The sequence below is a fragment of the Bombina bombina genome, chromosome 8 (genome assembly GCF_027579735.1).
Source record: "Bombina bombina isolate aBomBom1 chromosome 8, aBomBom1.pri, whole genome shotgun sequence".
Lineage (NCBI taxonomy): Eukaryota > Metazoa > Chordata > Amphibia > Anura > Bombinatoridae > Bombina > Bombina bombina.
The window spans coordinates 40,498,056-40,513,784 of NC_069506.1; the positions used below are offsets into that span (position 1 = coordinate 40,498,056).

The 15,729-nt window shown below is 36.6% G+C and overlaps 1 protein-coding gene across 1 annotated transcript in view; it reads right to left on the reverse strand.

Moving 5' to 3' along the window:
* Nucleotides 1-244: 244 nt before the first annotated feature.
* DNAJC16 (DnaJ heat shock protein family (Hsp40) member C16) overlaps nucleotides 245-15,729 on the reverse strand; it is a 28,882-nt gene continuing 13,397 nt past the window's right edge. The window contains exons 7-15 of the mRNA XM_053690331.1: nucleotides 15,448-15,606; nucleotides 14,141-14,271; nucleotides 12,602-12,785; nucleotides 10,342-10,524; nucleotides 10,184-10,260; nucleotides 8,960-9,040; nucleotides 8,165-8,263; nucleotides 3,979-4,146; nucleotides 245-2,927 (exon numbers count right to left, since the gene is read on the reverse strand). Of these exons, the coding sequence (XP_053546306.1) occupies nucleotides 2,537-2,927; nucleotides 3,979-4,146; nucleotides 8,165-8,263; nucleotides 8,960-9,040; nucleotides 10,184-10,260; nucleotides 10,342-10,524; nucleotides 12,602-12,785; nucleotides 14,141-14,271; nucleotides 15,448-15,606 (1,473 nt within the window). The 3' untranslated portion in view covers nucleotides 245-2,536. The remainder of the gene's footprint in view (nucleotides 2,928-3,978; nucleotides 4,147-8,164; nucleotides 8,264-8,959; nucleotides 9,041-10,183; nucleotides 10,261-10,341; nucleotides 10,525-12,601; nucleotides 12,786-14,140; nucleotides 14,272-15,447; nucleotides 15,607-15,729) is intronic.

Below are 15,729 nucleotides of genomic sequence, written 5' to 3' on the forward strand. Positions count from 1 at the left end.
AAAATAAAAACACTTATGATTCGGAAAGATCAGGCACTTTTTAGAAACTTTCCAGTTTACTTTCATTATCAAATTCCCACAGTCTTTTGATATAGAAACTTTTACGGGACACCAGTTCTTACTGAGCATGTGCACAAGTTTACAGGGTATACGTATACTAGTCTGTGGTTGGCTGATGTCTGTCACATGATACTGGCAAAACGAGGAAAATAAATACATTTGGCTAAAAAAAAAGATCTACTGCTTATATCGTATTGTCTTTTTATTTTGCAATTCCACCGTATTTAATGATCCTTTAACAGATTAATGTAGACGTTTTTTCCAGCAGTGTTTGGCTAAAGTGTAGCCACACCAGCCCAACACATAACCGCATACATCACAGTTTAAAATAGTTTATTTCAGTTTTCAATGCAATAATTATTTTAAAACAAAAATAATACAATGACAGTGTTCGGATAATTTAAATAATGAGAATAAAAAAAAAAAAAAAAAAAAAATCACTAAAATAAGTTATTTTTTTCTACAAAAAAGTGCAAACCGTTCTGCTGTGCTGCCAGATATATACACTATATTTCAATAGTGTATCTGGTTTTTGTATAGAACATTCAGGCTTTTTCATGTGAGTCTTTAATCCCTTTGTTACTGAAGAGGGGGCATTGCATTTCATGGTGCACCTATTTCTGCACATTTGAAAGGGTTCAAGCGCTACCCCATTTTAATGCCAACTTTTGCAAAATGTGTCAAACATGCTTTGTACAACAAACAAGGCTGAAGCAACTGGCTCACTTCTACAAAATTAAAGTAAAATACATTTAAAACATACAGTACGATGATTTCACAAACAGACAAGGCAATCTTTCATTACATTTTGTGCACTGTCCCTTTAACGTTTACACTTATTAATGGAAACCAATATTCCAATGCTTGTTCTGACCAAAGGTAACAAGTCGCTTCATTTGATCTGGCTCTGCGCAGCAGTACTGGTATTTATCTGCATGCAAACACATCTCATCACATGGGTTAACACCAGAAAACACCAGTGTTGAAATGGTTAAACCTTGAATATTTACAATTTTATAATGAAGCATTGAAAAGTAAACAGTTATTTGGCTTTTATACAGACTACAATTTCCCTATGATTTACATTATTATAATTTAGGAAAGGCTGCTGTTGTATAGATATATATTCCTATCAAACATATCTTAAAAACAAGGCATGAAGAGGTTAAAAACTATTGCAGGGATGCACCATCCGTTGTATGTTTGCAGTCACATTGTTATTTAAATACCAATGTGATACCTTTTGGCATTTAATATCAAATATATAAATCTAATTTTTGGATAATTTTTAAATGAAATAAAAAACAACAACTGGCAGACAAAAAAAAATAAATAAAAAAAATCAGAATAGAATAAATGATGTAGGTGCAGCTTACATACAGGTATTTAACCCCTTATCTTGTCATAGGCGGTTGCAATTCTTTGTAAGACTTAGCAGCGATTAACCCCTTTATCCGACAGAAGTCATTTTAATTATAGCCTATATTTCCAATTCTATATTAGATCCTCAGTTTTATCTCGAACAGTTCTTTAAAAAAATTCAGTAATTTTATATTTGTAGAGTGAAGGCTTCATGGGGACAAATTAATTATACAAAAACAATAATGTATCTTGATGAACAGAGATGTTGATCAGAAGACTATTTCATGTTCAAAACTATTATCTGGTGCTGCACATTTGTAACTCAGATCCGCAGCTATATAAAAACATCTACACAAATTCTAAGACTGACAGACAAACAAGTCTGTGTTTATGACATAAAATGGCTTAGTGATTGTACAGTACTGCTAGACACACCCTAGAGCTAATGAATGAATCCTTTGGCTGCCAGGGAGAGTAGCAATGAATAGCATATGAATGCACTGCAGCCCTTTTTAGCAGCAAATGGGCCCTTGCCTAACTTGGGTGTCACAGTTATTCAAAAGCTTATGGTCAGATAATTGTACGATGGTCACCAAACTCCTTAAGTGCCTTATTGCAATTGCATCCTGAACAGCTTATAGATGGCATTGCAATGTAGCCATAACCTTGCGGAAATGTGGTTACAACCTATGTAAATGACTAAGTTATTAGTGAGGCCACAATTTAATAATAAAATTTGACATGGAATTCCTTTAAAAAAAATAATAAAAAAAAATAAGTCTTCTACGGCTACATATGCGCCTGTAATTTAGTCTGTCTCCTCTTACTAAAAGCAGCAATATGGATTTTGCCATGCCGAGCGCAGATGTATGACTGCGTGTCACCGTGTGGAGAGCTAAAACAGCTGAAACGTATGTAAGGCAAGGATAGTTAGGATGTCACATAATAGATGTTATTGGAGTGTTCATTTTCTGTAATGAAGCAATCCCCAGCAGTCAGTATTTGCGCCTGGCAAATCTCAGGGGGGAAAAAATTTAAAGCATTTAAATCCCTCTGGCAGGACAGACGTTCAAAAGTTCACAGTTCTATGGGACTTAAAGTCCTCCGTAGTGACTTAGTCAAGCGATGGCCATGAAGGAATATAGAACCTTTGCAAAGATCCTTCTAATAGGCGTTCCATCCATAGAGATAGCTTGTTTAATTTCTTTTTAATATGGCCCATTCCCGAGCCTAATGAGATCTTCCTTAATGTGTCCCCAGCGGGTATTGAAAGTTCTAACTCATCCACATGTTTTTCATCCTCTAAGGTAGACTGTGCTCTGAACAGACAAAAGTATTTCTTGTGACCATTCAAAGCAAGAACGTATCCTGTGTAATCCCGTTCAAAGAAGTGCTCATCGTACTGGTAAGCAATGGGAGCTGCATCCTGAGCAAATTCCAGTAAATATTCCAGCCATTCCCTGTGCTTATCCAAATTAAGGAAAGAGAAATGGAGGGAGCTGCTCCTATAAGGAAAGAATAGAAACATTATCTCTGCAACACAGTTATTAAAGCACAGATAAATTACGACAAATATCGAATGTCCCCATGGCCCTCAAGACTTTATGGGGCCGATTTAGCAAGGGCTGAATGCCCCCTGATGCCCCTGTTTCCGCACAAGCCTTCAGGCTCGCCGGAAACAGCAGTTAAGAAGCAGCAGTCTTAAGATCGCTGCTCCTTAACTCGTCCGCTGCCTTTGAGGCTGCGGACATCAATCCGCCCCATCGTATATGATCGGGTTGATTGACACTCCCTGCTAGCGGCCGATTAGCCGCGAATCTGCAGGGGGCGGCAGTGCACAAGCAGCTCACCAGAACTGCTTGTGCAATGATAAATGCCGACAGCCTATGCTGTCGGCATTCAGCGAGGTCTGTCGGAAATGATCCGCTGAGCGGATCATGTCGGACACTTGGTAAATCGGCCCCCAAGTCTAAAATTTCCATGGTCTCTAGACTTAGCAGAGAAACTTAATTTCAAAATGAATATATGTGAATAGTTTAGATATAATCAAATCCAAAGTTGAGATCATTTGCACTGAAAGCTCCTTTGTGAACACAAATAGATAAGGAGATATATAGTCAATGTAGTTTTTGGAGCACAAAGGTTACGTTTAATACATTTTTCAATCAAAAAAAGTAAAGCTGGGAATTGTGTGCGTCTATCTACGAACTTGAAAAAGTTGTGCTAAAGGGACAAGAATCACTTCAAGATTGTAATGTAAAATTGTTAATTGTGAGTACTAAAAAAAAAAAAAAAATCTTTGTAATATATTTTATTATGCCCTCTTTGATGTAGTTTACATTTGTGAATTTTCCAATTGTCCACGACTACTAGAAGCTTGGTCATTGAAAACCAAGTGCAGTATACAATGTTAATGTATTCAGAAGATTTTCATATATAGATGGTATATATACAGTCATGTATTTACATGGAGTGTTATAGCTTTTTAATGTATTTTGTACAATTATTTTTGGAATAAGATCTGTATAATGAATCAAAGTGTTAACAGAAACGTACCCTGTAAACATGTACACCTCCTGGGCAAACCGCTGCAACAGGCTTGCCTTGGTGGAACTAGACAGTATAAGCACCACATTCATGTGTCCTGGACGTAACCTAACAAGGTTACTTATATAGTTCACATTTGTTAATTCAGTCACCTCCACAAAACCTTTCTTAGGGACCCTGAGGATAGAAAAAAAAAATTAAATAATACTGAATAAACGGACATTAAATAGCATCAATATCTACAAATTGATCACATTAGAATTTTGTGAGATGCCCAAAGCTATCAACTATCCCAGGTAAGAGAATGGGGATCAACAGTTTTCAAAAACACACTGTCCAAAGAAAGATGGAAAACCTGTGTAAATCGAATCTGGTGCATGGTAAATTTGATTCAGAATTCGCCATCTAATTAACGGGTCATGAAAGTCAAAATTAAACTTGGTTCAGAATGAACATGCAAGTTTAAGAGATTTTCAATTTCTCTCTATTATCCAATGTATTTCTTTCTCTTTGTATCCTTTACTGAAAAGCATAGCTTGGTAGACTCAGCAGTAATGCACTACTGGGAAGCTAGCTGATGATTGGTGGCTATGCACGTATGACTTGCCAAATACATACAGGTGGCCCTCAGTTTATGCCAGGGTTAGGTTCCAGAAGGAATGGTTGTAAATCGAAACCATTGTATATTGAAACCCAGTTTATAATGTAAGTCAATGGGAAGTGAGGGCGTTAGGTTCCAGGCCCCTCTCAAAATTGTCATAAGTAACACCTAATACATTATTTTTAAAGCTTTGAAATGAAGACTTTAAATGATTATAAACCTAATTAAATAATCACACAACACAGAATATATAATTAAACTAAATTAAATGAACAAAAACATTTGCTAAAACAGTATTTTAAACCTAATAAATAAAAAAATAAAAAATCACACAACACAGACTTTACTTGCATTTTTTTGCAAACAGTTCTTTCTATGCATTCCAATCTGGACTTATTTATAGATAGGAAGATCTTGTTCCTTTGAAAGCTGCTCGATAGCTCAGGTCTAGCCTGTTTGTGTGCTTGGCTTGCATATCTTTGCCGCAACACAAGCGGACAGCTCCACCTACTGGCTATTTTAATCAATGCACTGTTTCTAAATGCTTTTTAATAGCAGTCACATGACTGGAAAAAAAAGGTTATTCTGAAACGGCGCAAATTGAACTATATATATATAAAATTATAAATCAATATAAATTGTTGCACAGGAAATTAGCACATCTAGGCAAGTGTCCCTGCTTGCTTTCACCTATAAACACTCCATATACACTGTTACCAATGCACAAGAGGATTCTGGGTGAGATATGCAATTTAGATATACAACATCTCAGATTTTTTGCTCCAATACTGTGCTAACACACAGTGATTAAGTGCAACAATACAGAAATCACTGTTAGACAAACCTGTTTCTTTCTTTTTGGAACTCTCCAGTAGCAGATAGATTTCTGATTGATGCTTAGGTAGAGCTAATTTCAGGATTAAATCAAAATTCATTAAAATAATGGTGGAGATAAAAATCTGAAATTAAAATCCTCCATGTCACTAAAGTAAAGGTGAAAGCAAGCGGGGACACTTGCCTAGATGTGCTAACTACCTGTGCAACAATTTATATTGATTTACTTTAGTGACATGGAGGATTTTAATTTCAGATTTTTATCTCCACCATTATTTGAATATATATATATATATATATATATATATATATATATATATATATATATATATATATATATATATAAATAATATACACATACACACAGAAAAGGGGCAACCAGATGTGGACTCCTTGCTCAGTGTGCTTAGAGGAATATGGCTACGCCTCACTGATGAGGCCCAATGAAGGGCAAAACAATAGTCTGGGGTTGCTGTGTTCCTTGTTCAGAGAGGAATTGCCTGGTATTTGGGCACTACACTGACTGTAATAGGTGGGATCAGACTGAAATACTACAGAAAAGTTCTACTCTGTAAAAAGCATTACTGGGCTAAAAAGAAGCTGAACCCAGGGAGTAAATCGCCATAGAACAATTTTATATATGAATATGAAATAGAATAATTTTTGCAATATACTTCCATCCATTAGCAAAAATGTTTCTAGTAAAAGCGATTACTGCTTCAGTGGCATACACATGTGCGCTTCGTGTGTCAAGAGGATCAGGATTCATACACCATGCTGGTGTTGGTGTGTATTACATTAGTAAAGACTTACAAGCCGCTGCTGACTCTCTGCAAAGGAGTGGTGTTTGTATGCCGGTACATGGGGCACTCGCAGCATATGTGCATATGCCGCTGAAAACCGTAATAAAACTTTTACTAGAACCTTTTTTCCTTCTATTTAAACACCTCCGTTCACATTTTAGTTTTTCCCCTTTGTTTCCTTTTAAAGGGACATGAAAACCAAAACATTTCTTTCATGATTCTAATAGAATATGCAATTTTAAACAGCTTTCCAATTTACTTCTGCCCCACGGTGTGGCCGGGTGTGCCAATAACATGAGGCATATATGTGCAGCCACCAATTAGCAGATCCTGGGCCTACCTAGGTATCCTTTTCAACAAAGCATACTCAGAAAAGAAAACAAATTAGATAACAGAAGTAAACTGGAAAAACTGTTTAAAATTGCATGGTTTCTCTAAATTATGAAAGAAAGAAAATTTGGGTATGATGTCCTTTTAAGGCTTCTGAAATATTGATCTGCATTTTGCCATGTGTTGGCCAACTCTGTTTTGGGTGAAAACAAAGACAGGACTATAATATCCCTTTAATGTATGTAGTTTAACTTGACTGTACTTGAAGTCATTTGCAACTGCTTAATACCTGCACTGTGCCTAGTTAAAGGGACAGTCAAGTATAAATTAAACTTTCATTATTCAGATAGGACTTTTAATTTTAATCGACTTTCCAATTTACTTTTATCATCAAATTTGCTTTTTTCTCTTGGTATTCTTAGTTTAAACTAAACCTAGACAGACTCATATGCTAATTTCTAAGCCTCTGAGGGCTGCCTCTTATCACATGCTTTTTAAATCGCTTTTCAACACAAAGAGACAGAAAGTACACGTGGGCCATATAGATAACACTGTGTTCAGGCACAGGGGGTTATTTAAGATTTAGCACAAAACAATGCTAAATTTAAGACAATAGATAATAAACAGTCACAGTCATGTGATCAGGGGGCTGGAAGAAGGTTCCTAGATACAAGGTAATCATAGGTAAAAAGTATATTAATATAACTGTGTTGGTTGTGCAAAACTGGGGAATGAGTAATAAAGGGATTATCTATCTTTTAAAACAATAACAATTCTATGGTTGACTGTCCCTTTAAAGGGATAAAAAAATGAAAGGTTCACTATAAGCCATGCAATAATAAAACATAACAAAAACAACTTTCCCAACTTACTTCCATTATAAAATTGTGCAGTCTTTTTTATATGCACATTTTGTGAGACATTAAAGGGACACTGTACCCAAAAAAAAAAGTATTTCGTGATTCAGATAGAGCATGCAATTTAAGCAACTTTCTAATTTACTCCTATTATCAAATTTTCTTCATTCTCTTGGTATCTTTATTTGAAATGCAAGAATTTAAGTTTAGATGCCGGCCCATTTTTGGTGAACAACCTGGGTTGTCCTTGCCGATTGGTGGATAAATTCATCCACCAATAAAAAAGTACTGTCCAGAGTTCTGAACCCCAAAAAAAGCTTAGATGCCTTCTTTTTAAAATAAAGATAGCAAGAAAACGAAGAAAATTGATAATAGGAGTAAATTAGAAAGTTGTTTAAAATTGCATGCTCTGTCTAAATCACAAAAGAAAAAATTTGGGTTCAGTGTCCCTTTAACTTCTAATTATCATGGACAAGAATTCCAAGTGTATACAAACATGATTCTAATTGGCTGATACAGGGGGCAGTGAAATGGATAAAATAATTTGTGCTGCTGCATTGTCTTTTCATTATGTATTTGTTGATTATGTAATTCTACTATAGTTGATGTATGCGGAAAAAACCATAGTATATAGACAGTTCATAAACTAGAAGAGCAGCAGACATCTCACCTTCACAGACTTATAAATATAAAACTAAGGAGAAGGGCTTAGATACCACCTGTGATTGGCCCGTGCTTGCACACATCCCCAGGCTATGCCATTGGCTCACCTGGTATTTTCCTTTGTATAGTTTGCCTCTGTGCTTTTCTCCTTATCGTGTAGCTCCTCTTTATCAGTAGGAACTGAATCTCGCTCATCACTTGAGTCACTAATAGGAGAATCAGAAAAATATTTCTTCAGGACTTGTAAACTAAAAAATGAATTTTTTTCCCCTTGGTTCAACACTCTTACAGGATGTTAAAGGGACACAAAGCCCACATTTTTTCTTTCATGATTCAGATAGAGCATGCAATTTGAAACAACTTTTTAATTTACTCCTATTATAAAATGTTTTTTTTTTGTTCTCTTGCTATCTTTATTTGAAAACGCAGGAATGAAGGCATAGGAACCGGCACATTATTGGTTCAGCCTGCTGATTGGTGGCTAAATGTAGCCACCACTCAGCAAGCACTACCCAGGTGCTGAACAAAAAAATGGGCCGGCTCCTTTGCTTACATTCCTGCTTTTTCAAATAAAGATAGCAAGGAGTACAAAGAAAAATTTGTAATATGAGTAAATTAGAAAGTAGCTTACAATTGCATGCTCTATCTGAATCAAGAAAGAAAAAAATGTGGGTTTTGTGTCCCTTTAACTGGGAGGATCTCACCACAATCATGCAGTTTTAGTTAGAGGGAAAATAATCATGTAAAATGTTATATTGCAGAGTGAGCAGAATGAGAAAGCAAAACATCTGTTACACAGAAAGAAACAAAAACTATAAGGAGAGAGAAACAAAGAAATTACCCCAGAGTGGGTATTGCATAATAATTTGTTTCCCTTTCACATCATTTAACAATGAACAAACCTGAATGCTTGAACTATAACTGTGCCGAAGAGGATGAAGAGTGCAGAGAATATCAGTGACAGAAGCGGCATCATCTCTCTCCTACAATAGAAGGACAAGAGGAAAATACCGTCAGAAAATAAAGCCGATTTTTTTCGTTGCAAAGTTATAAACAAAGGGTTTTTAAAATACATAAATAAAATTTGGCTTCAACCTTTAAAAAGGGACATGAAAGTTAAAATTAAACTTTCATTATTCAGACAGAGCAGGACATTTTAAAATCTGGTGATTGGTGGCTTCACATCTATGGGCAAAATGTATTAAACAGCGCGCAGACAAGGATCTCAACTTGAAAACTTGTCTGCACGGCTTTGAGGGGTAAGGGCAGCAGTCCCTGTTCGTCTGCTGCCTGTATCTTTATACACTCAAGCAAGTGTGCAATGCTGCCCTCTTCCCTTGCACGACTAATTGCGCAAGAGAAGGGCCTGTCAATCACCCCGAGTGAGCATGTTTGGGGTGATTTCTCACCACCATCTCAGAGGTGGTGGAGATTGTAAGAAGCAGCGGTCTAATGATTGCTGCTTCTTACAGAACAGGAAGTAGGCTCGCATGTGCAAACCTGCCCTGCAAGGGCTCCAAAGCAGGCTACACTGCTTAGTACATGGAGCCCTATGTGTTAGCAGTGCAATAGTAAATATTCTAACACATCAGACCATTTTTTTTTTGTCCTTTTGAAAGGAAAGGCTACACACAATAGATAATACAAAGAATTACTATATTATAGAATTAGCAAGACAACAAATTGGAACTGATTTTTGCTTGGTACAAAAGTACTGGTGCTTTATAGCTTGGAGTAAAAATATCACTATAGTCTACCAGTAAGGGGGGGGGGGGGGGGGGATGTTACTAGCCCCAACTCAATGGTATATATAAAAAACAAAAACAGAAAAATGCCCAATTTTTTTACTAGGCTAGGACTATTGGACATTTGCAAACACACACATATTGTTACAATTTCTGCTGAATATAATCTGGAAGTATTTAAGTTACACACATTAAATTATAGCGGTTTCTCTCTCGTTTAACACTGAATGTTTGTTTTTCTTTAAAAAAAAAAAATTGTTTCAGTATACTATTGTATAATATCAGCCATACATTTCCCTATAATTGACATTTATAAAGATTATATGGTGCATTTTTATTGTTCTCTAATAATTAAAATAAAAAAATAATTGTTTTACATACCAGTTGTTATGAAGAACACTCTCCCACATGTCAGACCAATAATCTATAGCAATGTAGACCCAGCGCAGAAAAAACACCTGAAAACAATATGGCAAGTTTAAAATGATATCACTCAGTCAGAAACCCTAAAACTTGCAGCATAAACTCAGGGTACTTACGGGGGCGAGCTCATCGTTCAGCTCAGTGAGGATAGTCTCTGATGACAGCAGACTGGGGTCTTTTCTTAACTGGTCCAGGAAGTCAAGTAACACAAACTTGTTTTCCTCACTGCCGCTCCAGATCTCTGAGACAGTTTTGTACACTATTCGACCAACAGAGTTTCTCCTCTCTAGTATTGCCAGCTGAAATAAAAGGGTAAATATCATTGTATTTTCTGTATTTATGGGCATCACGTAAGATCGGAAGAGGAGCGTTGCTTATGTAAATAGAATATGGTTCATCTAAAACAAAAAACTTTATTGGTCACAGGACAGACAATATGCTTCTTTATCCAGCTTACATTACTTCAACCTGCTCAAAACAATTTAGATCCTATAATATAAAAGGCCAAGTGTGTTTGTCCTCGCACAGTCTCTACTGTGCATGGCAGCTTCGGACAAACACACCTGGCCTTTAGGATCCTGACAGCAGAGATGGTGTGGCATGACCGGCGAGGGCGTGACCAGGTGTGGCGTCACACTGGGGGTGTGGTCTGGTAAACATGGCATATGCGCATGATGGGGCGTGGCCGGCCGGGAGTGGCAGCGAGAGAAAGCCAAATAGCGTGGAGAGAGAGCCAAAGAGAGAGAGAGAGAGCGAGAGAGAGAGCGAGCCAGAGAGAGAGAGAAAGCGAGCCAGAGAGAGAGAGAGAGAGAGAGCGAGCCAGAGAGAGAGAGAGAGAGAGCGAGCCAGAGAGAGAGAGAGCGCGAGCCAGAGAGAGAGCGAGCCAGAGAGAGAGAGCGCGAGCCAGAGAGAGAGCGCGAGCCAGAGAGAGAGCGCGAGCCAGAGAGAGAGCGCGAGCCAGAGAGAGAGCGCGAGCCAGAGAGCGAGATAGAAAAAGGGGTGGGACCGCTGTACTGCAAGAAATGGCCCGTGTGCATGGGCTTTAGGACTAGTTTTTATATAAAAAGACAACCTCTTTTTTAGTGCTATATTATACATTTAGAAATATTTTAGAAGATGTAGCATAAAAGGAAAAGAAAAAACACAGCCATTACCATATGACTTGACATTAGGATCTTTAATAAAAAAATAAATTAGGATTGCCCCCCTTCCATTGTAAAACAAAAGGAGACCACAGCATCAAACAGTCTTAGTCCAGCCTCTATAGCATTTGCATGGTTGAGTTAAAGGGACAGTCTACACCAGAATATTTATTGTTTAAAAAGATAGATAATCCCTTTATTACACATTCCCCAGTTTTGCATAACCAACACTGTTATATTAATATACTTTTTACCTCTGCAATTACCTTGTATCTAAGCCTCTGCAAACTGTCCCATATTTCAGTTCTTTTGTCAGACTTGCAATTTAGCCAATCAGTGCTGGCGTGAGCACAGTGTTATTTATATGAAACACATGAACTAACACCCTCTAGTGGTGAAAAACTGTCAAAATGCCCTATGATGAGAGGCAGCCTTCAAGGGCTTAGAAAATAGAATATGAAACTCCTAGGTTTAGATTTCAACTAAGAATACCAAAAGAAAAAGAAAAATTGGTGATAGCTGTAAATTTGAAAATTGTTTAAAATTACATACCCTATATAAATAATGAAAGTTTGCTTTGGACTAGACTGTCCCTTTAAAGGAACAGCCAAGTAGTGTAGACAGATGTGTTTGCTGAAGTGGCTTTAAAACCACTGTCTAAGGAAGTTGTAGAAACCACGTATAAAAATCGGAATATATGGAACTACATTGTTGTTATTGTGAGTCCCATTTGTACTATAAGGCGATGCTCTACTACTGAATTAACTATTCAAAGGTCATGCATAACAAGAAGTTAATGTTGATCATCGTAGTGGCTATCATTTGAAGTCTTATGTCTAGTTTCCATTGAGTTGATAAAAACGTGGATCTCCATTAAAGTCTAGAGATTTTTTATGTTACCACCAATTTCCAAACTTTTCCACCTCTATGGAAACTAAACCTTAGTTTGGCCAAGAAGTTGTGTTAAAAGGAGCATTTAAAACATTGCACCTGCAGTAACTCTTACTGTTGCGGTTAGGCCTAACTTAACCTCATATTCTCAGGTTAAAGGGACATGATTTAGATAGAACATGGAATTTGAATCTTTTGGTATCCTTTGCCAATAAGCATACCTAGGTAGAATCAACGTCAGCAATAATGTGTTGAGTAGGTTACTAAGCATATTCTGAAAGTATCAGCATGTAAACAAAGTTATTCACAAAACCAATAATACACATAAACAAGAGAAACTTACAGATGATCTGTCTGGGAACTTGTCTTCCCCTCCCAGCAAAGCATTAGTTAGCTCCTTCTGACGTTCCTTGAAGACATGTACAAATCTTACGGTGTCTTTAGTGTTGGCCGAAGCAAAAGATAAAAAGGCATCATAGGATTTCCTGAACCGCTCTCCCTCCCCAGTCAGCAAAACTACACAATACCTGCAAATAAATATAGGATCCTCAATAAATGCATTTATCACATGTGACATTGTGGTTTATTCTATACTTTTGATGCTCACAGCAAAAACCGCTGCTATCTAGTACTTCACAGACACACAATATGATACTAATTATATGTCATGCTTTATTAAAATAAATGGCTTAATCGAGGAGTTTTGCTAAGGTGTGAGCTACTTTAGGCTAAATACCAGAGAGTTCTCCAACAGAGCTCTTGGGGTTTGGGGTTTATAGATAAAGGTTTGGAAAATACCCAAGACAGATGCAGAGAAGGGTGTAATCTGGTTGGTGTCTTGGGCTCTAGTCCCAGACCATTTTGGAACCAACTAGCAGCTCTGGCAAATTCAAACTTATTTTAACTCAAATACCATGTTTGTTTGTTTTTTACAATCTCCACCCTCATTACTATCAGTCTATGAAAAATTGCCGAGTTTAATTTTCAAACGTCTTCTGAAAGCTACAAATACAAACATTGTTCCTAAAGTTTATATAAAAGTATTGCTTCAAGGATGTTTCAAATTCAACTTCTTTGAACAGTGACACAAGAACAAATAAATATTTAATAAATTATTCAATGACATTTAAAGGGACAGTATACCATACGATTGTTTTTCCCTTAATGTATTTCCAATTACTTAGTTTACCAGCTGCAGAGTATAAAATGTATGAGAAATTGCATTTTCAGGTTTATTTGTGTATATCAAATAGCTGGTTTTGTGCTTTTAAACCACAGCCTATTACAATAGGTTGAGCTTCAGGTAAAATCAGATCTCATTAAATTATCCCTTTGTGTACACAGACTTGCTTCCTTATCTTATATTTGCCTGTAAAAGAAAGCTCAATACTTGAGAGAACAATGGAAAATTATTATTATTTTATTAGTTATCTCTTCTACACCCCACAGGGAGTGTAATTACTTCTGCTGGCTGTGATTACATAACTTGCCAATAGCCTGGACTTCAGTATAGGTGGGGATACACAGACATTTCAAGTGCCAAAATAAGGGTAAACAAGCTACTTGTAAACAATTTAATACACTACAGCACATAAAATTAATCATTGGGAACAAATTAAAGGGGAGAAATGTTGGGGTAAACTGTCCCTTTAAGTTATCTAGTAGTCCCACAATTAATAACCATATTATTCTAACTAATCACACAATAGGTATATTTCTTTTCCTGTCTTTGTTTTGAAGCAGAATATTTAATATACTTTCAGTTATTACAGACTAATTTTTTTAATCGCAGACACAAGCCCAAGTATTGCAAAGTATGGAATTAAAACATGTCCATCGCTTTTAATGCAGACAATACATTTCTGAGTGCCTGTGCACTTACTTGCGCTGGCGATGAGACTTCCTCACGGGACACAACTCCTGAAACAACTTCTGATTGGTCAGCCTTGCGGCCAGCAGGAATTTATTTGTGGAAATGAAGTCATCAATTACCTGCTTTTTCATGCCTCGTGCCTGAATCATAGATTGTTAAACAATAAAATTATTGTAATTATCTGTTGGGTCACTAATAAAGTGCAATTCATCTATAAGATCACAAACACAAAAAAATGGGAAAAAACTAACTTTTCTATTTCAAAAACGTAAGATTAAGCATGAATAAAGAGAACCAATAAAACCTAAGAAAAATACTCACAGAAAATTGTTTCTGTAGCGGAATAGTCTAGTCAAGATCAAACTTTCATGATTTAGATAGAGCATGCCATTTAAATCAACTTTATAATTTACTCCTATTATCAATTTCTTCTTCGTTCTCTTGGTATCTTTACTTAAAGCAAAAATGTAAGCTTTGGAGCAGGCCAATTTTTGGTTAAGCACCTCGCTAGCACTTTTAGACACCAATCAGCAAGTGCTACCCAGATGCTGAACCAAAAATGGGCCGGCTCCTAAGCTTACATTTTTGCTTTTTCAAATAAAGATACCAAGAGAACAAAGGGGAAAAAATATATAATAGGAGTAAATTAGACAATTGTTTAAAAATTGCTGCTCTATCTGAATAATGAAAGTTTAATTTTGACTTGACTATTCCTTTAAGAAGTTAGCTGAATTTACTGGGTGCTGTGAGTAGTTTTTGCAACATAGATCACAGTAATCATCCAACATGATCGCTCACACAAAATGATCTTAGTAACTACTGCTGCAGGACTCGTGGTAAAGCCAGCTTGTAGTTCAAGATTTACAGCCTTAGCCCTGTAAGCAACAAATGGTGCATTTATCTGCAAACGGCACATTTTTTCCCCCCTTTTCCTGCGGAGCCACTGCATAGGTTTATATGTATCTATATTATTTTTTTTTATCCAAAACGCATGTTAACCTCACATAAGATAAAATGAATGTTTCAGGCAATATGACTTAGCCCTCTCTGGCAGACAAGAGAGTTAAAAAAAGTATGAAATGTAAGCAGTACTGACCATGAAAGTCTGGGTGTAACTCCCACAATAGGTTAAACACATAGTAACACTTGGGAACCACAGAAAACTGCTGGTCCCGAGCAGAAATGGCTGGTGAGCCAATCAGCAGCAGAAGTCGCATAGCTGGGTGAGAGGAGTGAGGGAATACAAAAAAAAAAAAAAAAAAAAACAATGTGACACAAAAAAAAAAAAAAAAAAAAAAAGGGGGGAGGACACATACCTGAACCACATCAGCAGGTTTGTGGATATGCTCCTTGAAGATCAGCATGGTTGGAGCATACATATTTATGTTGTACTGATTGGTCATTTGCTCAGCGTCTCTCTGACCCAAATCCACGTATCCAAATGACAGATAATCCTTATATGCAAAAGCTGTTAACTGTCAAAAGCAAATACAAACGTCAAAGTCGAAGAAATTTTTTATAGTTTGACCATTTTCAACCCTTCAGATGCATAAACCGTTTCTTTAAGTTTAATATTAAAGTAATAATAATAATAGCAT